Source organism: Bombus vancouverensis, chromosome 15, assembly GCF_051014615.1.
Source record: "Bombus vancouverensis nearcticus chromosome 15, iyBomVanc1_principal, whole genome shotgun sequence".
NCBI classification, from domain to species: domain Eukaryota; kingdom Metazoa; phylum Arthropoda; class Insecta; order Hymenoptera; family Apidae; genus Bombus; species Bombus vancouverensis.
In genome coordinates, this window is record NC_134925.1 from 6,669,005 (window position 1) to 6,693,074 (window position 24,070).

The 24,070-nt window shown below is 35.4% G+C and overlaps 3 protein-coding genes across 11 annotated transcripts; 2 read left to right on the forward strand and 1 right to left on the reverse strand.

Annotated features, from left to right (window-relative positions):
• The first annotated feature begins 623 nt into the window (after positions 1 to 623).
• Positions 624 to 7,943, forward strand: dmpd (F-box protein dampened). Of its 8 annotated transcripts, none has more exons than XM_076624639.1 (7): positions 795 to 936; positions 1,037 to 1,419; positions 2,601 to 2,880; positions 2,992 to 3,240; positions 3,328 to 3,523; positions 3,639 to 4,012; positions 4,178 to 7,943. In XM_076624639.1, the coding sequence occupies exons 3-7, from the start codon at positions 2,638 to 2,640 to the stop codon at positions 4,583 to 4,585; spliced, it is 1,470 nt and encodes a 489-aa protein (XP_076480754.1). In that variant the 5' UTR covers positions 795 to 936; positions 1,037 to 1,419; positions 2,601 to 2,637; the 3' UTR covers positions 4,586 to 7,943. The 8 variants fall into 8 exon arrangements, with proteins under 8 accessions (XP_076480760.1, XP_076480754.1, XP_076480758.1 ...); XM_076624640.1 differs by having other exon boundaries at positions 817 to 1,419; positions 4,178 to 4,601; positions 5,525 to 7,943; XM_076624642.1 differs by having other exon boundaries at positions 817 to 1,419; positions 4,178 to 4,601; positions 5,529 to 7,943.
• Positions 7,944 to 8,164: 221 nt separating this feature from the next.
• On the forward strand, positions 8,165 to 10,084 carry bigmax (helix-loop-helix-leucine zipper transcription factor bigmax). The gene is made up of 5 exons (XM_033335012.2): positions 8,165 to 8,506; positions 8,726 to 8,872; positions 8,957 to 9,336; positions 9,426 to 9,539; positions 9,620 to 10,084. Exons 1-5 carry the CDS (start codon positions 8,470 to 8,472, stop codon positions 9,674 to 9,676), a joined length of 735 nt encoding a protein of 244 aa, XP_033190903.1. The 5' UTR covers positions 8,165 to 8,469; the 3' UTR covers positions 9,677 to 10,084.
• Positions 10,085 to 10,232: 148 nt separating this feature from the next.
• On the reverse strand, positions 10,233 to 19,787 carry LOC117157191 (uncharacterized). 2 transcript variants are annotated; one of them, XM_076624648.1, is made up of 3 exons: positions 11,000 to 12,075; positions 10,678 to 10,877; positions 10,233 to 10,537 (listed from the first exon to the last, which is right to left on the reverse strand). In XM_076624648.1, exon 3 carries the CDS (start codon positions 10,492 to 10,494, stop codon positions 10,240 to 10,242), a length of 255 nt encoding a protein of 84 aa, XP_076480763.1. In that variant the 5' UTR covers positions 10,495 to 10,537; positions 10,678 to 10,877; positions 11,000 to 12,075; the 3' UTR covers positions 10,233 to 10,239. The 2 variants fall into 2 exon arrangements, with proteins under 2 accessions (XP_076480763.1, XP_033190906.1); XM_033335015.2 differs by lacking the exons at positions 10,678 to 10,877; positions 11,000 to 12,075 and adding an exon at positions 19,457 to 19,787.
• Positions 19,788 to 24,070: the final 4,283 nt, after the last annotated feature.

The window sequence follows — 24,070 nt, forward strand, 5'->3', positions numbered from 1 at the left end:
TGAATTATACATGAAATTTTATATTGTATGAAGATATATGTAGATAAAACTTGTTTATTTAATATCTCTTAATATAGAAAATATTTCCAATATTATACAATTTTAACAATAAAAATCTCTATCGACAAAATTCCCTCCAATTTTATGACTTTCTGATCTATTTATCGCAAAGACAAAGCTATATACCTAGAACAATTATTGACCAAAATTTAAACAACAAATTTTTTACCTTTTGTTTTTCTCTTCTTTACATTGTTATTAATAGTTTAATATTTACATAATGTTCGATATACATTAAATTAGGATGTTAATCATCTAAACGCATTCCTATAAAAAAAACAAAAGAAATTATTATTTACTGCATTTGAGCTTAGATCAATTATAATGTTTTAATAATACGTACGTTTCATTTCCAACATTAATCGAAATTCCAAATCGGATCACATAACCTTGGTTATGGGGCTGGCACCCTTCTCAAATTTAAATTACGCGCTCTTTTCTTGATTGGCGCAATCTATAGATGTCGCTGGCGTAGCTTCGAAGATGAAAATTTTTACGAGTTTCTCTCCTATACACGACGCTACTATAGGTATGGGTACATCTACCGCTCAGAGTGATCCTTACCTTCACAGATTGTGGAGTAGCCATTACAGTGCTGTTGGAATAGCGTGCGTTGCGAACTAGCCTGTCAGTCGACCAATCAAGAATCGTTCGTGTGTCGGTGGGTAAGTTTTCACGAAATGTGAGAAACCGTTGAACGAAGTGACGATACTACGGGATACACACATGTACATTTGGTCGCCGTCGTCGTCGCGATAGTCGTCATCGTCGACGTCGGCGTTGATTGTGCGCTGATCTTGATTGTAGCCATGCGAAACTAAGCTGATTCGCACCAATAGAACCAAACCATATACACATAAAAAAAAAAGAGAGAAAGTAAATAATAAGAATTTGTCTCGTTTAACCGAACCTTGTTTGCGAGCAAGACAGCTTCGTAAGATAGTGACATCGTTATCCTTTATTCTGGTATTTATAGACCCAAAGCCGATGCACTCGATGGTGATTTTCTGAAGGTGAAAGAGAGAAAACAGGTCCCGAGATAAGTAACGGAAAAGAAGCATTTCTTCTTCGCTGCACGCGCGGGCTTTTTTCCGGGTACGGATTATACGTGTGTGAGTGCGCCATAGTTACACGAGTTATATTCAATGTAAGACGGAAAGAGAGAGGTATATAGAAAAGCAGGAACGAACGAGAGTGATAGGGATACTTGAGACGAAACGAGAAAGCTTCGATAGTGAAACGAAGTGAGAACGAGAGCGTTAAAGCAGGGGTCGTGAGGAGAAGGAAGGGATCTCCGTCAAAATGTCGCTGAAAACACCAACGCGAATACAGTGATTGCTTTTCGTCGTTTAACAGGGGGTATGTGATCTTCCTCCACTTCGTTCGATTCATTCTTTTCATATTCTCACGATGATCCTTCTTATTGGTTTACGTTTAAAAATACATACAATTTCCTCGACTATTTCATTGAAAGATAGAAAAGTCATAGATGCATCGATTGCGCACGGTCACCCGGTTTCCCTCTGTTTGTTTCCATCGGGCTTTGTATAACTTTGTCGTGACTGTGTGCATAACACGCAACGGCCATCTCGTTACAGTAGTGAGCATAGATATCTCCTGTTTATACCTATCTACCTGTATTTTTCATTTCTTGGTTATCGTACATACAATTCGACCAAGATATTCGGCAGTCACACTCGTACCTCCGATGCACCAAGTACTCGTCCGTTGCTAAACTGGTCGCTAGTCGCATACCATTCAGGTACCTTTTTCAATTCGTCAGTTTGATTCCTCTTGGAGGAGCTTCCAGTCCGATCTCGGGAATTTTAGTTTCCATTTTGTTTCAACTTTTTTCTTGGATTTTTTTGCTTTCACCTTTGCTAACGTTCGTTGTTTTTCGTCCTTTGAGAACCGATGAAAATAACCGAGGCATACGTGAATCTTCAAGACCCTAGGTTACATTACGAATTTGTCTTTTCTCACTATCACGTAGATATTTCATCGTATCAAAATCTTACGTGTTTCTTTTAACACGATCGTTCTTGGTTATTTGGTTTTTCGGAATTTCTTCTGGGAAAGCATAAAACTGCACCAGCGGGAAATTTTGTTATATTTAGCGTTATAGAAAATAACATTTTTTCTCATGGTTGATTTAATATTATTCGAATTGATAATTTTTAGTAAGCTTGAGAAATTTTACAATTGAGCAATTGGTGTAAATAAATGAATGTCAGAATAAAATCTAATTGTTTATTCAAGCAATGCAACTGTAGTGTTCTTTGAAAATACTGGAAGAATCTGTGCATGTATATGAGCATAATTTGTTTTGAAGTTAGTGATTTTTTAAGTGCAATTTATCTGTTAACAGGTATATTGTTTACAGTATCATTAACCATACTATCCTTTTATTACATTATGAATAAATTATTTTCTAACACCACTGAGTTCAAATGGATATTCTCCTATCCTTTTTCTTTATATATTCTGATAATAATTTTTGTATAAAGATAATTTTTACTCATAATGAATTTTGATTTTAGATTTTGGTGGAGTTGATCAGCTAAAAGTACCAAAATTATGGTGTCAACTCGTCAGTCAAGTAGTATGGGTGGAAGTAATGGAGGTGGGCCGGCTGCTGAAGTTACAGATGTGAATTCATCCAGAAGACAACAATCTGTAGCAATGACTAGCTCATATACCGGACCATCTGTTTCGGAGCCACCTCCTTATAGTAATTTAAACCTCCTTGATTTACCAGTTGAAATCCTTGACAAGATTTTTAGTTATTTGGATTATAATACAGTGGCTCATTTACGTCCTGTAAGTCAAAGTCATGGGATGAAATGGTTATATAACTTGTAAAATTTTATACACGATGTTTTCTTGATGTTTATAAGAAATATATGTTCATGTTACATTTATTTTTTGTAGGTTTGTCATCAGATGGATCGTGTTTGTGGATCGATATTGAATTCTACTTTTCAAAAGCTTCAGGCACAAATGTTGAATCGTTTTCAGGCAATTAAAGCACAGATGCCAAGGCGTGAATCTGCACGCCGTAATCACCCATTAGCTTGTGAATCAGATATTATTGAAACCCTTCATATGCGTCTTACCTTGCTCCAAATGAGTTTTGGAAAGCACATTGAACGTAAACATTGTTGTTTTTTTCCTGGAGAGGTAAATGAAGTTCTTCTTGCTAGTTACAAAAACAAAAATATGCAATATACAAATTTATATAAGTTCCAATTTTTAATTATATTTCAGATTTTAGATGAAGTTAATCGTATTTTACATTATATAAGAGTTACTCCAAAATTAGCCAGACCATACAAAGTTACAGATGAGTTGTTTGATTTAAGTACTATGGCTATGGAGTACTTTAAAGAACGTATTGAACCAACATTACCAGAAATTCCCTACTTTGGAGCAGATTTCTTAGATCTTGCTGGGACATTCTCCTGTGAGCAAACAACACAAATTTTAAGTTTCTTAAAACGAAATTAATGAATTGCTTTATATAGTAATTTTTGCTTTTAATTGTACGTTTTTGTATACGATTTATTTAAATGTTACAGCTTCTAGTAATGTGAACAAGCCATTCATGTGCCTAGACTCTGCACCTTTAGCTGTTGGAACTGGTAAATCAGGAAGCAATAGTGGAGAAGGTTCCCCCCCACACTCTTCAGATGAGCCCGGTCTCTTAGAGTCTAATGTGTCACCTCCACAGTCGAATATGGTGTTACGAAAACGGATTCGTAAAATTAAACAAGGCATGAAGCGATATAATAGTCAACTAACATTAATGCGTAGAGATTTGAGGAATTGCAAAGCAAAGATAGCAGAACAACAGAAACAGATTGTTGAATATGCTACACGTCTTGATGAAAACGACAAGAAGAACGAGGAAACCTCCCGTAAATTTAGCACACTCCTACAGGTATTTACTAAGGTACTCTTAGTACTTGTAAGAAATAACACACAACAGAAAAGATATGTGCCAGTCTGGTTAAAAATATTAGTTGAACATATCTAAAATCCAAAATGAAATTTCTAATCATTCGTATGTTTCTCTATTACTTCATAGTTTATGAGATTGTGATTGTATATTGCGTAGGAATTGAACAAGTGTAAAACAGAGCTTCAGTATTGGCGATCTAAGTCTCCGGCGATACCCGTATGTGTAGTCTGTGGGCAATCTGTGTTAGTCCCAACGGAGGATTTACAAGCTTTAACAAATCAAGGTGTATTACCAGAAACGCTTGATGAAGGATTAGACTTCATTCCCATAGCGGATGCACAGAGCCTTACCGAAGTGGCACCACAACCACCAGTTACACAACAACCATCGTCACCACCACCACCAGCGCCGCCACAACCAACCGTGGAAATGGCACCACCAAAGGCTCCTGTGCCTTCACTACTTTCAAAACGGAAATCCACCACAGAGGAAGCACCGAGTGACGCTGGAAAGAAACCTCGTCGTACTGCCAAGTCACGCCAGGTTAAACGCTCGAAGATATAAATCGATACTGATCATGGTACAAAAATATCTGTGTAAACATCTTTACTGGGTTCTTGAAAAAGGTCTTTCTATTTGGAATAACATGTTCCTTTACGCTAGCGAGCGAATGATCTTACAAAGAGAGATGGGGCGCGATGCTAATTTTTCTATAAGCTTTTCCGTAATGATGGATTTTAAAATATTGAAATATAGTACTCGATTTTGCGGACAAATGATTAATATTTCCAGTTCTATCATTACACAAAAGCTGATCGAAAAATCAGTGTTATACCTCGTGCCTCTCCTTGTTAGAAAAGTACAAAATTCTTTCCTGAACGTCCTGCATTTCGCGCAACGAGCCTCGTTTTGACAAATTCTAGCCATGTTGGTTACCGCGCGAAGGGAATTGACGCGATTAATTTTCCTATTTTATTACGGACGGATTTGTCACACACCGTGGCGTCTACAAATATTCTAAATGATAGCTGATCATTCGTGTCGTTCGTAAAGCAACAAGAGCGCTACTTTTTTCGAACCCGTTTAATTATTATTATTATCGTGACGGTATATACAAGGAGAACGGAAGGGTTGAATTTTGCATGAAATGTTTATTTTACAATAATATCACGCTAATAGAGCAGATTAAATGTCATACGGCGACAAGCAAGAATTCACCTTCTGTATTCCTTGATTACAAATCATGCACTGATTTATTATTTACTTTCTAAACGTTTCTAACATAATTTTATTGTCGTAATATTTTGTCCTTAACAACTTAATTTAATACCTACTAGACAATACACAAGAACAAATACAGAAATGGAAAATTTGATAATCGAACAAAGGAAAAAATATATTCTTTCTATTCAAGTCGCGAAAATTCATCTTTCTGTGTACTTTACTATTTGTTACAATTGTGAATTGAACAAAAATTATCAAATTTGATGAATTTTGTTTCAGGTAGGCAAGAGGATATTCTTGTCTTTGTAGAAATTTTTGTATAAAATTTCGAGTGGACATTAGACATGATTCTAGCAAATTTTGTTTCGCAGTATCAATGAATAAGTACCTGAGAGGACTGAAATGAGACTAGTTCGCGCAGGTACTCCAAGTTCATCAATATTCATATCAATTTCTGTCTAATTTATCTAAGTCTGCTCAATTAAACAACAAAAAAAAGGAAAAGAAAAGAAAAATAATTTTTCTATGAAAATGGTTTGCGCACCATGTTGTGTTATCAATTCAAGCCTCAAAATGAATAGAAAAGTCAAAGGTTTTGAAAGCTGAATTGCTTTTGCATAATGACATGTGATATATCAATTTATGTTCTTTCTTGGCTGTTAAAGCACGTACGTGTAATTAAAAAGATTAATTTAATAGAGCAGCTCACCCTAGACGAAATCAAAACATTTGTAATAATATGAAGTTTTGTGAGCCTTAAAAAAATACGAGGTTAGGGAGAAGGTGGAAATATGTTGAAATATCATAATGGATGTTATTTTGTTTTCAACTCGCCATCGTTCAAACATGTGAGTTTCTTCACAAGATGGTGTATATTGCAATATTAATAGCGCTAGGAAATAATTTATAGGATCAATTATTTATAGGAAAATTATTATCAGATTATTTTTAAAAACATTTTCCAAACATCAGTTTCTTAATTTATCAGTCATATCGACTAAAAGAGTAATTACAAATTTCACCCCACGTTCTTACAAAAAAGTGAAAAAATACAATGCCAGAGAAAGGAGTGAATGATTATTGAGATCAATAGTTATTAAATCAGACCAATAAAAAAGTTCGTGATTATGCAATTTCTTTTAAAGTCGGACGGACTACCGTGCGCGATGCTCGATGATCGGACTGCGTAGATTCAATTGATTAATATTATTTGCACCAATCCTAATTAATCTTAAAGAATTGTAGTTTGAAATATTGTGAGACATGTAGAGTCATGGATCATCAATTCATGATTCTAGTAATAAATATAAAGGATACTGATAATAAGTAAAAATGATACTTTATTATAAATATATAAATATATATATATGAGTGCGGTACTTGCCAGGATATGCATACCACACAGAACAGTTTAGTTTAAACTTTAATGGAACAATAAGATATAATAATTAATTAATGATGAAATAATTATCGAAATATATATAATTTTTTATCGATGTCGAAAATTAATTAGGAGAAAAAAAAGGTGGGAAAAAATGAACTTAGCGAACGGACGGGATGAGTACGTCACGAACATGCATGTATGTGAGAAATTGTGCGAGAGAAATGTAAGCGCGCGTGATATATATATATATATTAAAAATACTAAATTCAAACTTAATGAGAATTTACGATGTGATGCTTTATCGATTTAACTGCGGGAAAGTGACCTTTATTCAAATAAAATACATGTAGGGCGTTTCTGGCTACGAAAGAAATGATTGAAAAAGAAAACTCAAGAAATGAAATAAAAATGAAAAAATGTGTGAATTTTACTTAATGTTATGTTGAATAGGATTGCGGGGGCGGGCGTAATTAAGTCACTGTGTCGGAAATTTCGAAATGCTTGCATTGTATGCTTATTATCGCGAATAGTAATACGTTTTGACGGATTAAATAGTAAGAGGAACGAAAAACGATAAAAAAGAAAAAAAAGAAGAGAAACACGAACGAATGAAAATATGAAAGAAAACTGTGTAACGAGAGTCACATTTTACGTAAATATAATCTAGGCCCCTGAATGTAACAGCATCCTGTATACAGTCTTCAGAAGAATTGTATTTATGAATCAATAACTAAATGTACTCCCACTGAAATATTTACACTTCCGATGATACACATTGCCAGTTTATGGTCTTAAAATAGTTTAACAGTCATCGGCTTTCCGACATTATCCGTCCCCGAACGATACAAATGTAGCGTTGTGTACTACATATATGAATCTACTAAGGATATACAATCGAATATAACAATGAATACACAATTTAGAGGTAGAATAATTTCCTAATTAGTAGTACTGTGCATTGTTAACAATGCGAGCACAGAAACGATAATTTGTCGATTTTCATTCATCATGATTAAAAAAATCCGAGGACCATGGTTTGTTTGCAGTATATCTGTGTATTAGCAGGTTGAATGGTCTCCGGGTCACAAGTACACAATAAGCAATTTACGAAGGAGAATACCATATACGTGTACTTTGAAAATTTACACATATGAGGAGGAAGTGTATAGGAATATAATTGCCAGCGTTACGGCCCGAAACGTCGTACCGCCGAAAAAAAATGAGTTATCATAAATGATTTTACGTGTATTAAAGCGATTGTAAATATATATATTAGATACACCTTATAATAAACGTAATTTAACATAAAAAGAAGTACTCTTGTGAATGCATTCTATTTTGATTATATATAAAAAGGAAAGAAATAGAGCAAAGATATTAAACTTGCTCCGATTGAAAGTTGATGGTTGACTGTTCCGATTGGTCTAATGCAACCTTGACTTTCGTTTTCGTCTGCTAGGCGAGCACGTGGCTTCGTTTGACAGTTTGTACTATCTTTGTTTCGATAGGTGGCGACCCTGCTTGTTCCACTGTCGACTATTCTCTCAACAGTTGGATTTCCGTCGAAGATGGCAGTATCCACAGACAATAACGTTATCGTTACGAAATGATGTTTATTATGGAATCGTGATCGTGTTTCTGATAGACATAAGAAGTCTCTCGAAGTCAGTGTGTGTTCGTTAATGTGATAATTTATCGATCGAATCTTTATGGATATCCGTGATTTGTTACGATATATTTTTGGCATATCTTATTTGTTACAACTGTGTTGTAACCTTCCCACGTGCGCGTTCTAATTACATTCGATTTCTTCCTTTCCAACAAATAAATCGTTGACACGATGGCAGATACATTGCACAAAGATAGATACGAAATCTGTGAGTGGAATCATAATTTATATCTTTAGTTTTATCAGTTTGTGCTTTACCACATTATCTTGCTTTCATTTGATATTATCTGATATTATGCGTTATTGTTTAATGGTTTTAACGTATTATTTTCTGTTTTAAACGTTTCCTTATTCTAAAATGTAAGCGATTTGTTCCATATTGAAATGTAATATTGCAAATTATATTTGATGTATTTTATGGAAACAGCAAATTTAGCAATGCGCAGTGGAGGTAATATAGGAGGAGATAGCGATATGAAGCTGGAACCATCTAGTCCTACAGAAAAATATACTTTTTCCCGTTGCAGTAGTACCGGGTCAGTGAATACACCATCCTCATCTGCTCATAATACAGGTAACGAAGTAAAAAAATTTGTGAGAATAAACTATTTAAAATATAACAATAATTTACAAGTAAATTTAATGAAATTAATTGCAGAAGATGAAGATAGTGATAATAAAAATTCAACCATAAGTTACAAAGAACGCAGGAGAGAGGCTCATACACAGGCAGAACAGAAAAGGAGAGATGCTATCAAGAAGGGATATGATTCTCTTCAAGATTTGGTTCCTACTTGCCAACATACTGATTCTTCGGGTTATAAACTTTCCAAGGCTACCGTACTTCAAAAATCCATTGATTATATACAATTCTTGTTGCAACAAAAGAAAAAGCAGGAAGAAGAACGTAATGCATTGAGAAAAGAAGTTGTTGCCTTACGTATCATGCAAGCTAATTATGAGCAGATTGTGAAAGCTCACCAGACCCAACCAGGTCATGCAGAAATGCGAGTATCCGATGAAACCAAATTCCAAGTGGTAAGATTAAACTATACAATTTAATCATTCCATAAAATTAAGTTTTGAACTATTTTATCTTGAGAATACTCCACTATTTATTGTTATAGTTTCAGGCAATCATGGATCGTTTGTTTCAAACATTCAATAATATTTCAGTAGCAAATTTTGCAGAATTATCTGGATGCGTATTCAGTTGGTTAGAGGAACATTGTAAACCTCAGGTAAGTAAGTTATTTCTCAAATTATCATCTTTCTGGTAATAAACATACACCATTTAATAAACATAATTCAAATATTTCAGACTTTGCGCGAAGTAGTACTATCCGTACTCCAACAACTTAATAGCCAAATCAGGTAGTCGAATATATTATTAGACCATTTGTGGTTGCACAATATTTCAAACCTAAAACATTTTCGCGGGTACTTAGACCAATTATTAAGTAGAGTTACCAGAAAGGATGGGAGTATGTGTGTTGTTATACGCAATGCGGGTAGCATAATGATTGTGCGAGAAATACAAATAGAAATTTATTTTATATATTAATATTATAGATGTAGACACAGCCATATAATATGGCATGCCGTTTGTTGGTGACCAAACTATGTTAAATATTTTTAACAGAGATTTTTTATTACATGATGTTTGCTGCATATATATAATACACAATGTATGTATATACATATATAAATGTATTTGAATATGTACATAGTACATTAATCTGCAACATAGAATAGTTTGAAATAAAAATGAAATTATGTCCGTTTATACGTCGTATTTACAATCATTAATGAAAAACGTGAACGACATATTCTTTAAATGCTCCTATTTTCTGTTTGATTAGTTTTCTCCTAAGATTATCGATTTACGTTCAAGAAGTTAATCCTTGATATAAATTTCATATCGCGTATAGTTTCTTTTGATTAAACTTTCTCAGATTCAGTAGGCATACTTTCTCCTTGCGTAATATCGTTTAATAGCATTGCCTCCAATCTGGGTCTGTTAGGATCATCAGGTTCATGGTGAGGGCTCTGGGCACGTCTCCTTTTTGATCTGTCCTCTGGTCTACAGCAGAGATCTCGGAAGATACACGCGTAGCAGGCTAGCAATGCGCTCATCATCATTAAACCGCCAATTGCAAGAATCACCACTAAGAATATCGAAATTTCGTCCCCCATGTTATATTTCGGATAGTGTTTTGTTAGCTAATGTTTACACCATCTGCAACAGAAATTTATTCAAATTAAATTTTCATTAGAAAATATTATACATTATTTTTTAATTTCTAAGGGCAATTGTCACAACACAATCTTCAATGTTGTACTATCTAACTTTTAATATGAATACATGTAACTCGTGACCTGATTTTCAATTCTTACGAATAAATCACCAGAGTTGGTCTGAAGAATTTAAATAATTTTCAGTGAAAATGAATTCGTAGGACGTTTGAATACATCACGATTTTTCTATAGGTAGCACGTGAGCAGAATAGTCATTCTTCACCACTGTTCTATTCGATGTTCAATTCTTTGATATTGAATAGTTGAGTCCAGAGCGTAGTCTATTAAAAAGAAAAGAAAAGAAATGATGCAATTAGCAACAAAATATTAAATCGTCAATCGTAATTGCTTATCCTATTCTTTATTTGTCTTTTTAGAAAAAGGAAAAGATTTGTATACATACATCGGACATTTATATATTATATATAAAACAGACGAAAAAATGTTCTCATATGGAAATCTGTCTTCTTCTTAAAAAAGGAGATTCCTGGGTACGAAACAAGAGGATCAATCCATGCTTCATATAATCCAATTTATTCCTGGATAGTCACGTACGTGCGAAAAATCGTTGAGCGGATTACTCCCGTATGAGTGTTCCATATTGAGCGTAATTTAGAGGATGAAAAATCTCATACGGGCTGCGTATGTTTCTTATGAAACAATATCTTGTCTCTTATTGGCAGTATGATCGGTGAAAAACGATCGGAATATGTATATCTCTGAAGAAGCTTCCGTTGCAATTTCTCATTCTCGTCTTCGGAGAGGCAGCGATTTTATGATGAAACTCTTGCTTCGACTCAATAAAATCCTTATGATCACATTCGTTTTACAAGAATCTAACGAAGCGAGAGATCGTGCGATAAAAATCTGTCAAATATCGTTAATTCTAAAACATTTTCTGTTACAATCGGTTCTGCTATCGAAGTTTTGTCGTGCTGGCCGTATTAACGTTTTATGATGGATGAATAAATAATCATTGCAATTTGCGGATCTCCTTGCAGAAATATGTGTTTAATCTTCGCTCCAATAGATGCAGAAAACTTAAGAAAGACAGAGTTCCTTGGGGAGGATGTAATTTTAACTCGAGTATCATATCTGTAATCTTTTCTTCTTTGTAAGAAAAAGCAGCGAATTACATCGGGCAAGTTCGTATTTACCTGCTATCAGCCTTGAAATAATCACGTACACGTGTTGTAATTTTCTTTTTGCTACGAGAAAGTTTTTAATGTATTGCACGTGTACTTCCTTTTTTCTTTTACTGTTCTTCTGGTCTAAACGAAAGTTCTTTTTTTTTTTAAGTAAAGATTTCGTTTACATTATTCCATAAACGAATTCTAGCAAGTAATATAACTTTCAGGGAGGAGGGTGCATTCGTTGTTTAGAAAATGAACTTGACGTTACGTTAGTCATACACTTTCTCATGCGTGTTACTTCAAAGTTTAGAACGAAGGAAGACTCGGTCGGATGCTCAAAGTTTCCGTGCCCTTTTATTCGCTTTACCTTCATGTTTTACAAAATCTCTTAATTTAATATCAAAGAAAAGTCTGTCGCTGAAACTTCGTACAAACTCTACTGCATACATCTAACATAGTCCTTGGAATAACCGGGAAATCGTATGTTCTAAGATTCGCGGGAAAATGTATTATTTACTGAAATTCAATCTCATTAACTGGTTCGATTTAATTGGTAACATTTTTTAATTTGCAGTACGATTGGTTTTAAAGAAATGTTAGAGGATTTCTTAAATAATAGTAGAATAGTGGAATAACAGATAATACGTGTAATTATTCAAACTATATAATTAATGATCTGACTTTTACCTAATTATAATAACACTACGAGCGATAAGAAATTAGCATGTAATTAATATTATTTTCTATCAGATTATTTAACAGTCCAGAGTATTTTGACTAAATTATTATTCTATACAGCGGAAAATAATAATATCGTTGGCGTCTGGAATTGAAATTATTTCTCGAAATTGCCTAGAAATGTAATTTCCTCGTCGCGTCGGTCAACCCGTATACAGCAGGACCACTATTTTGCAATTTCTGCTACTGCGAGTATGTTTATGCAGACAATTAATCGATTACTGTGTATTCATCGAATAATCGACGTACAAGGGAGCATGCTGTCTGTGGCTAACGACTACACAGGTACAAAGCTGCAGTATAACTTCGGTCGTCGATAATAATTACCGTGATTTTCAATGCAGACCGGTCTGCCCCTATAGTATGATAATTATACGATAAAATATCCGACCCCATGTGTAATAACACATTTGGGCCCATTCAAATTCAGATCTTTTCATTATGACGTTAAAATGAATTATATAGAATCAAGGCGTTAATTAAGATCTTGTGAATAATTCTGTACCAACTTATCACCTATTTATCGTTGTTGTTTTTCGATAACACGAGATAGCAGCTCGTTAAAATAACAAGGACGCGTATGTACGTAATTTTACGTTTCCTATCTTCATCTTTGCTCTTTAAAATACATAACGTGTAATTCTAAATACACTTAAGATATTTCATTAATTTACTCTGCTCATCGAGATATCGATATGCATTGAAAAATTTAGCTAACTATTACGAAAGAAATTTTGATCATTGCGCGAATACTAGGTGACCTATATTTCACTTCCTTTCAGAATTATTATAACGAGTAGTATTTACAGAGAGAAAGTCGAAGATGCAAGGGAAGACACGAACGAGAACGTTTAAGCTTTTACAATGGTAACTATGATATTTAAAAAAGCGAATGAAAATTCCGCATTAACCACCACCACACTCTACCTTATTTTCTTTTCGTTACTAATTTTTCAAATCAAGTTTACAAAGAGATGTTTCAACTTTAAACACGTTCCAGCAAACACTTCTCCAAATTCTTAGAAGACCGATAGGAGAATAACAGAATAAAACGGACCATTAATGTAACAATCGCTATGAAGATTAAATACGATACAGATGGAGAATGATTTAACTGGAATATAAATCACGTCGACCGGCAAATCTATTTCCGCTAATCCACTCTGTTTTTCTTCAACTAATATTGCCTCGTAAATCAAAGTTAATACCAAGCTTTCCTCCGATAAATTAAGACGAATTCCGCCTGTAGCTGATAACTTTCTCGACGTTGGAAAAGGATAAAAATAAGAAAATGTCACGCACATGAAATCCAATGGAAAGTTCGTAATTTCGCGTTAAAGGTACACTTCCGTCCAACTTGATCGATAAATTCAGACCAATTTTAAATTAATCTCATCCTCATCGCGGTAAGATTGACGGTAACGTCACGATGAACCTTATCGTTAAACGTTGCTTTAATTAATTAGAACGGATTACACTCGTAGTTTACGTCGTCGCGTTCAGATCGCAGTTAGGAAATTTAACTCGTGGAATTATTGTCATATCTCGTTAGAGACGCCGCCGCAGTTAGCAAAGGATTTACATCGTTCGTTTACCCGCACGAAATCCTTCGTTCGTGAAATTTCAAACCAAATGTCTGGGATATTAAATCCCAGAGTTGTTCTCTGTTGCGAGTTCAACTTGTTACGTGAATACGAAAGCTCGTATATATATTAGAATATATTATAATTATGTTGTATTATATTTTAATAAGTATATTATACGAAATATTTTGGAATTTCACTAGCAACCCTGCGAGATGTTACGAGACTCGATTATTTTTATGCTCATATCACAGTTTGAGACAGATTTGAAAATGTATATAGAAGCTGCAAAATATTTTGTGCGAATATATATTTCCCACAGATTACAAAAATATTTCAACAGTCGATTATTTGTTACATTAATAAGCCTCGATACATTTTCAAATTGATTTCAAAGTTCACCGATATGATCATCACAGTCGCGTTTCATTCTGATCCCAATGAAATTTCGAAATGTTTTATGCAACAAGGAAGTCGCTGCGTGAAAAATGCGAGAAGACAAAGACGGACAGTCGGTAATAGTTAACAATGTCGGCAAAGTTTAAACAAGGACGCGGCATGTTTCGTGTTTGATATCGTGCGGATTAAAAGCGAGGCAGAATGATACGAAGGAGGTGACAACACGATGTAATAACACGAAGAATGCATCATGTTAATGGAATAACGCGAGCAGATAAAATTTCCCGTCTCTCTGCCAACCTCTTATATTGTCCGTGTTTTCACTGCGCTTCCGATCCTTGTCGCGTGTGAAATGTTTTCGCAGTTTAAATGGACGTTAAAAAGCTTCCATCGTTTTTCTTCTAGTTCCTCTTCAATAGACGGACACCATGCGTCTATTCCGCGCATTAAAATACCTTTCATCGGATTAGAAAACTGTTCTCCACTTTTCTGTTTCGCTTCTTCTCGATGGATCCTCTATGGGTTTGATCAATTCTCGGAAAAATTTAGTTCAGCGGTCTACTTCCTCCAGAATCGAATTACACGTTACCATTTTTCCACATGCATACCGCGCTTCGTTAAACTTCAGTGTTTATCATATCCACTACGTTTCTCTGTGTTGTTACGCCTGTTCGAGTTTGTTTATATTTTTCGTTCTTTTGTTCTGGCAGGGAAAGAGATCGATTTTGTAACTTTCAGAGAATTTTTTGCGATTGTGTATTCCGCGTTGTGCGAATGTCATGTTGTATTTACGTGGATTTTATATTGTAAATAATTCTTGAACAGTTTAATGATCTTATCGCGTAGAATATCATTGGAAGAGTAATTTTAATAACTGGAAAGTACGAGGTATTCGTATCGATCCTATCGGTAATTAACATTTCGCTTGCTTATGAGCGTTCAATGAGAATTAATAATTCCTTACAATTTTGTTCGTCGATTTAAAATCTGACAGATAATAATACTACGATGGACGATTAAAATGAAACTGAGAAACTGTAAATCGCAGGCGTGTGATGCGATATTCGCAGGAATGTTTATGCAATGATATTTCACGACATCGAAAATAAAATATATTCGTACGAGTATATATTTTACATGCGTACAAGCGTAGTAGCTGTTTGTCACGTTGTATTCTGAATTATTCTCCCGAACGATTAAACTATCGGTTAAACTATCCACCCTTTATGAACAGTTACTCCTATGTACGAGCCTATATAGCTGTAGCCTATATATTACTTAACAGCCCAGCATTTACCATTCTGACATGCAAACCAGCTTCTATAACTCTAGCCTTCAAACGCAACAATAGCATTGTACCGTTGAAAAATTGTTTGCCTCGATACCCTCTATTATTTCGCCTGTAACGAAATAATGGTTAGCTTTCGTTTCTTTTTCATTCTCGAAGCCACGATTAATTAAAGTTGCGAAATATTCGGACGGCTGGCGAGACGGCTCTAACGTATCTGATTGTATTATTTGTATTATTATTTCTATAAGATAATAAATGTTGGCGCGAGTTCGCGTCGCTTAATTTAAGAATATATTATAGCAGCGTAACGAGAATGCAAATATCGGCGATGTTTCAATTAAACTGACTGAAATGGGAGGGAAAATTTATAATCGGATTCGTAGTTTCGCTAACAAGTAGAAACGTATTGCAACAGGTCACAGTGTAATCACCTTGAAAAGGCCCTCGTTAAAATTGGAAACAAAAAGCACGATATTTCTCTGTATTCTACGATAACTTGAATTCGAATTCTCGTTAACGAGATTCGATGTTAACAACGCTATGTTGAATAAACAATTGTAATCTCACTTACGATTCCGTGGTTATCGTGATTGTTAATATAACGGTATAATTGGATTTTTCAGGCCATTTAATGAACGATTGTTCTTCCTTGTATTTTCAAGTACTTCTATTCGTGGAATTAACAGAATATAAAGTTCGATGCTTATTTACGTTATTAAGGATTAGAATATCGTATATATTGTTTTCAGGGATACTAGTAATTACAGAGGCGATCAGTGTCACGTCCATCCCGCATTGAATTGTCTGAGTAAGAGACAGTTCTGTCAAGAACAATATTCTACGTAACGAGATCACGTGTATTTGCATTCTTTTGTATTCAGGCTGGCCAGATAAGGATCGTAATGAAATTCTTCCTTCTTTTTTCTTCCTTTGAAACTCAAGTCTCTCCTTGTCTTAACTCGCTTGTCGTTTCATGGACCGTGAATGCACAAAAATTGCATTTTATATCTATCGTTACATCTCAAACGCATATAAAGAAACTGGAGAAAAATTAGAAGATCGAATTGCTTTTTTACGCTTTTGGAAGCAGAAGATGATCAACAAAGGTCGTCCTCGTTACGAATGTCCTTGAATTAATACCAATACTACTATTAAATGGAGGATATTTCGAGGGGCACGATTAATCCCTAAATAAAAGATCAATTGTTCGTTGAACTAAATTATAACCAGATTCGATTTTAAGGACGATATATTCAGTAAATAATCGCGGTTTCAATAATAATTCTGTTATTGTCGCGATCGTTCATATAGTAGAATGGTCCATAATTTCGTGCGTTCTTGTAATATATTAATTGTGCTGTCTTTTCGAATGGACAAAGTAATATGTCACTTTGTAGCCCTTAAAACAGCATTAATTAGGCAGTAGGAGCGGCAAAGAAAATTTCATAGTGTTTGAAGTTCGCTTCCATTAGCGACGCGAAGGTACAGGAATTTTCAATTTTTCCATAGTCCTTCCCAAACAAATAACGAGACAGAATACAATTAATCAATCAAATGAAATATGTAATATCAAAGAGTACAAATTGGAGGCTACAAAGTGTTACAAAATGGCACATTACACGCGTTGGTTCCAAAAATAGTACAGAGAAATATATTGAAAAGACGTATTAAAACTTCTAAGCCATCCAGTAGTATAACCAAATTTTTCCAACGACACGATCAGAACGAAAACTTAAAAAATCAAGATATGCAGGCGATAAAACATATACGTGATACAGCCTTACATCTCTCGAGACGAGAACGTATCTCGGGACGTACAGATTCTCCTATTCAAATGCTGATTTCCTCTATAATCATCTATTCCTCTGATGTTGCACGAAGCATATTTTTTAACATTCGTTCTCTTCTCGTTTTTCGTCTTCGGAAGCGGAAACTTCTCGATTCAGTCGCTCGAGCCGTAACGATGTAACTCATCTGAAAATTTTCCAGTGACGCGGATCAGCAATTTCCAGCGTATCAGTCGCGAGGCTAGCCGTTGACGAGAAGCGTCTTCTCCTTTGCAGACGACCCGAGTACGACCATTTGCATGTAAATTTCTCCCACGAACTGTCGAGTAAACTCACCGGCGAAATTGCGATACTCCGCCGCGTCATACAGCGAGAGAATTTCATTCAATTCGTTGAAATATAGCAGCGTTGAACGCTGCTAGAAGGATCTCGACAGTCTCTAGCCGCCCAACCTCGTTTTCATTCTTTTCACCAGTTAGTTGTTCTTGACGAGTATACTCGTCGTGAAAAATGTGACAATGTGTGCGTTACGACCAGCTCTGTCAGTAATAAAATTAAACGATACAACAGTGATTTTGTTACAACTTAATTCTTTTCAACATTTCGTTACAACAGTCACACGTGCTCTGTGCTTGACGAGCATACTCGTCGTCGCTTACTTTTTCCGAGACAGTTTAGGTACGAATTTACATACTTTTCAAAGAGATCGCAACAACTAGCTGGTCATTAATCGTTTCCCTTTTGATAGGCGTCCCGGTGTACCTCGAAGACGCTTCAGGTTTTAACGATGCTCCGTTTCGTTTTCGCGACACCGTTTCTAGTGTCGAGCAATATCGACGTTTGTCTGTTTCATTAATTACCATTTTGACTTTCTCAACTCTCGAGAAGGTATCATCAGGGCGGTCAACGAACTCGAATGCATTTTATCGAGCGTTGGTGTAGCTTCCTTTACGACCGTGTAGTGAGAAAATGTAATGAGCTTTTCGTAATTGTAAGAGAGTCGGTGTGTGCGAATTGGAAAATTGTTTGGAAATTTGTTCTTGGAGTAACTTGTTCGATAGATTTTATCAGGAACTGGCAGGTTTCCTAGAAGTATTTGCAGAGAGAAGTTGAAAATAGTTTGGCAATTTAGATTTTTCAAAGTCGAAGAAGAATTTTGATGTACATATTCATAAAATTGTTATTTTCGTTTAGAAAGTTTGCTCGTTTCCATCGAGTGACTCGTTCTCTAGATTTTACTGGAAGTCGCTGCTTTTTGCAAGAAAAGGGAAAAGAAATGCTCGAAGATCGAAGATTCGTTTTGTCAAAAAGTAGCAAGAACTTAAGATCGATCGATCGTTATGTAACAATTGCACGTATGTAGCAAAGTAATTACATTTATTACGTCAACGCGTATTTAACAGGTAGTCAAGTTACCTGCCAACAGAAAATTACGTTTTATCGCGGAAATATTGATTTTAGACACCACTTTAATTAACCATATTTCACTCCTCTTAGCAACTATCCAGACTCTTTCAAGTTTCAACTAAACATTTACCCGTTAACGCTCCAGCACTCTAACTATAAATATATAACTGCGCACTGCTTTATATCCAACCAAAAATGCAAAAAAGAAGAAACAAAGAGAAAAGAAAGGAGCAAAGATGAATAATATCAAGATAAACCTTGTCTCAAGCTCTTTCAAGCACGTATAACAAAACAAATTTTGCCTAAACCAAATTAATTCCTTTCGAAATTCTGTTCAATCTTTTCGAAATTACTTGACTCACCCCCTGCTGCCCATAAAAAAATCCGACCAGTAACCAACACGTGACCAACAACGATCGTGAACAACCAACGCTACAACCGATATGCCGATACAACAAGTAGCTACTTGAAAATCGCTCGAGCTAAACGTATCCACTGGAATTTCTCTCCCTATCAACTGACCTGTTACTCCGACAGATTCTTCATTCGTTCGCGTCGCGAGTGCGTATTTGAAACTTCGACCGCACTTCCTTCTCACTTTTCATCGGCGAGAAAATTTCCATCGTCACGTGCGTCGAGTTAGGTCTCTTCATGTTGTCCGTGGTGGAAAGCTCGCAGCGTTTACGCAAAGTCTTACAAAGTATCTCGCGAAAACGGTTAGGGTGTCGAAGATGGTGAAAGTTACTTTCGACCGTAAATCGTAGAAAAGTTTCGAATCGTCGTCGTCGTCGAGTGTTTCGGACACTCTCGTTCTTGATTGGAAGCCGAGCGAGCGATGTTCACAGCACGAGAGTCGCGCGAGGACTGTCGGGCAGGACCGGTTTATCTTGCGCATCCTCACACTCACAGTTTCCGCCTCTGACACCCTCTGCGACCGTCTTCCTCCCTCAAGAGGGACACGCATAGCGATAGAATCTGAAACGATTCGTATATGCGACGTGCTCTGGTAAAAAGGGTTTAAGATGCGAATAAATCGATTTTGATTCCATCGTGTCTTCTTTTCTTTTACTGGTAAGAGTATGCTCTCTGTGCTAGCGAGACCAATCGCCATTTCCTCGAACAATTGTCATTCACTTTACAAGTCGCGCCCATCTTTCACCCGGCAGCACGATAATTACGATTGTTTAAATAAATGGTATTCGATATGTTCTACCTGGTAAACAACATTTAGTGGATTAAAATCTCGACCAGACTCGAACTCGTTGCAATTTCGATTTCACGCGCGTCTCGTCAGCGATTCGAGCGTCTTCCTGTTAAAATCCATCGTACCGTTAAGATAATCTCACGCAAAATAACCACGCGTCACTCCTCTATGTCATTTCGAGCGGTTTGATTAAATCGTCGTTCGACTAGTGTCGATTTGTTTTATTTACAAATAACTGCCTCGTAGGCCGGCGCGATTTTAATTAATCGGGATAAAAGCGAAGACTTCATCGTTCCGCTTCTAGTTTTATGGCTTTCGACAAAACCGTTTCCGGTGAACAGATAGAAGCGATCTTACGTAAATATTCCATGGAAATCGTCGGATGCGCTGCGTGAGCGCGGGAGATGCATTTTATCGGCCCCTTTTCCCACATCAAATTTACGATACCATAACCGAATCTTATCTGTCGTAAGCTTTTTCGAATACGAAGAACTCAGGGCTACGCGTTACGATCCTCTTGGGGAAGATTCGATCCCTCCCTCGGTAATACACCGTAGGATAACTGCGAAAGTAATCGACGAATAACCCGATAGACGAGTCTGAAAACGTGATTCATGTGTTTCCTCAATTTCCCTAGATTTATTCTACGGAATATTCGTGGCGTTAACTCTTTCGGTGCGAGCTCAAGTCGACAGCGCGTCGCGATAACACTATGATAGTGGATGAAAGAATAATTAGATAGTAAGTGGTGCAAAAAGTAGCATAATTTTACCGAGCAGAATTGTATTTGAAAATAGCAATGAATGTACGTACGTATGTATTTAACAATAGAGCTAAAAATGGCTAAAATATGCATAAATATGAATAAATTACATAGTAACTTTAAGCTTACTTTTGTTCGCTATTGAATGCTGTAAAATTTGGAAAGAATTATTATTTGCTACTGATATTATTTATTTATTTATTGATGCACACCGACTAATGGTCGTTGATCAGTTGGCTGTTTTTGACGAGTATAGTCGTCATGAAGGAATGGCAATATTTTGCGTTACGACCAGCCATGTCAGTGATGAAATTAAAAAATAAAACAGCGATCTCCTTGCAACTTGATTCTATATTAGAACAGATACACGTATTCTGTGCTTGACGAGTATACTCGTCGTCGCTTACTTTTTGCGACACATTTTGGGTACACACTTTTCAAAGAAATGGTTTCGTGTTGTCTTTGAATATAATTATTCGACTATTGGTTAATTATTAATTATTAACCTTATTGTTTAATAATTATAAAATACAAATTTTAACGATGTACAGCTTCGATAGTTGATTGGAGTTGGATTTTCGTTAAATCACTTGGAAAACTTGTAGATACTACTTCGATGAATTTATTTTAATTAAACGAAGTTTATCATATTCTATGATTCTCGTAATATCGCGTATAATGTAAGACATTGAAATACCCTGAATTTCGATGAGAAAGAATTGAAAAATGTTATGCTTAACGAAGGAAATTTTACTCTCGCAGAATTCGTGTTTTATTGAAAAGTTATTTCACGATATAATAAACGTACTTTATAAACTAACTTTACTATTTTACGATTGATCGTTTTATCATCACGTTTCAAGTAAAATATTGAAACATTAAACGCGTTCATCCGTACATAATGGGATACATTTTTTAATTTAGAATTGTAATTTGCAATGCTATAATAGCTAACGACAAAGCAAATTCGTACGATAGTAAATTTAATATCCGACATTTAAATAGCAATTTAGTACCCAACCAGGATTAATGTCCCGTTGTTCGTGCCAGAACTTTGTAATTATTACTCTCCAAAGTTTATAATTAATTACACTTATCTAATTTGATCAAGCACGTACTAGAACTTGGCGTCGATTGTTTCCAACCTAATATTATATGGCACGTGTTTGCATATTTTTGGACATTACATTAGGAGATCGCGAATGTACGGCAAAGGTTTATTTGAAATTCGTAGAAGGTTCAATCGAGAATCGTTAAATTTTTATATGTATAGGCATGCGAGGAACGATGGACGAGGATAAAATAGCATGTTTGAAGTAGAATTAACAAATGCATAGATCAAACGATGAGTTTTATTCAATTTCTCGTTTGCATATTTCCGTGGAAGATTCTAATTTGTAGATTGAAATTTTATTTAACCACGCATGTTATCCGTGTCATTTTTCTATCGTCAATGTCGTTTTTCTATCATCAAAAACGATATTCGACAAGTTTTTTTATCGTCAAGGTTTCAAGAATTTTAGTTTCAATGTTTCGTTGCTATTTGTTTTCCTTTAATATGGAAAATCTTCACCTGGAATGTAAAAATTCGAAAACCATAGCGGAATCAATTTTCCAAGTGACGATTGAATTGCTCGCAGAGGTTTTCATTAAAAGTATGCCGAGTGGAATTAGTTTGTTATGCAAACAAAATTGAACTTGCGTAAAAGTTTATTACGATGATTAAAATGTGCGATAAGGCTTCGAGCTGTACTTTGTTTTAAATTAAACTTGTTGTGTGTCAAGGTCACTTTTTGTTTTTATTTATAGTCCGTTTAGAGGTTCTCGTAAATATATATCTAATATTCTATATATTGTATCATTGTATTGGAGTTATAACACTGTTACGTAAAATTGATATTGGAAAGAGAGTCAGAAATCGAATAATTAAAACGACAAATATTTGATGTGAAAAAAATGTAACGAAGAAATTTGGGTCGATATTAATCGAATAGAATTAAAATTAATTATGGATCCTATTCTAAATAATAGGAATATTTCTTTTTTTAGATTTAGTCCCAAATGAAACATACGATTAAATTTATAAAGGAAATTTAAATTACGAAAAAGACCCGAGCCATAACGTTGTAAAGCTTTACAAAAACCACGTCCCATTTAATTATTCGTGAATAATCCAATGAAACCAGAATACAAACGAACGACATTCCCCAATCATTAAAATACAAACAGTAGTAGTGCACATTTATAAACTCTCAACAATTCCGTACAAACCATTTGAATAACGGCTTCGTTTATATTAATTCTTATTTCTCTGCTTTTTTCAGGTTTTTCTTTACCACTAATAAGCATCAAATTTTTCCATTTTTCCTCTGAATCGCCCGTTAAACAATCTCGCGTGAACCACGAAATGCATTATTTTTTTCACCGTGTGTATAAATCCTATAAACTCGATGTCGTCTATTTTTTAACGCTGTTCCATTCGCCCGTCCTTATAACAGCGGCGATATCGATTAAGCATCGTAGCGCATGAAAACAAGTCGGATCAGAAGGCCGCGTAAATATTTTTATGATTTCCCAGCCATTTAATTCGAACGATATCCCTTGGAAATATCAGTGTCGTCCGATATTTATGGCACATACGCGTGCCAGTCTGATTTCTACTAGCCGCTACTACTAGATGTAGCCGAGTTCGTCTGAACAGTAACGAGATATACTACTGACGAGTTTAACGAAGCACGAATTACTGCAGGCCTGGAAAGATGATTAATGACAAATGAGGCGGGCAATAGGGGCACGCAAATAATGTCATCTGCCTGTCGTTTATCGTCACGCGTTCCTATATTGTTTTATTTGTACATACCGACGAGTTTTTGACCGATACACGTTATCCGTACGGCTGTGTTGGGTCTATCAGAAACAACGAATCAGATTCGCGTCCCTTTGACTAATAGTCATCCTTTTAGCTCTACTATGTTCTCCATCAATCCATTAATCGTTTCTTCGTTTTATAACCGATCGTCGAGATTCTCTTGGCCACTGTCGTCGGTTAAAATCGTTCGTCCGTCGTGGAGGAACGCTGGTGAATACTTATTTGTATTCTATTTTATTTCTTGTCCCTGTGTGTTTCTTTTTGTCGCATTGAAACGAAGACGCGGAACGACATCCTTTC

What these genes read in the sequence shown, in the direction of transcription:
- dmpd (XM_076624645.1), top strand. Translation starts at nt 2,638, where the DNA reads ATGGTGTCAACTCGTCAGTCAAGTAGTATGGGTGGAAGTAATGGAGGT. An exon ending in CAGTGGCTCATTTACGTCCT is followed by an intron (nt 2,881 to 2,991) that starts GTAAGTCAAAGT and finishes TATTTTTTGTAG; the next exon opens with GTTTGTCATCAGATGGATCG. An exon ending in GTTGTTTTTTTCCTGGAGAG is followed by an intron (nt 3,241 to 3,327) that starts GTAAATGAAGTT and finishes ATTATATTTCAG; the next exon opens with ATTTTAGATGAAGTTAATCG.
- bigmax (XM_033335012.2), top strand. Translation starts at nt 8,470, where the DNA reads ATGGCAGATACATTGCACAAAGATAGATACGAAATCT. An exon ending in CAAAGATAGATACGAAATCT is followed by an intron (nt 8,507 to 8,725) that starts GTGAGTGGAATC and finishes TTATGGAAACAG; the next exon opens with CAAATTTAGCAATGCGCAGT. An exon ending in AGGAACATTGTAAACCTCAG is followed by an intron (nt 9,540 to 9,619) that starts GTAAGTAAGTTA and finishes CAAATATTTCAG; the next exon opens with ACTTTGCGCGAAGTAGTACT.
- LOC117157191 (XM_033335015.2), bottom strand. Translation starts at nt 10,494, where the DNA reads ATGGGGGACGAAATTTCGATATTCTTAGTGGTGATTCTTGCAATTGGC.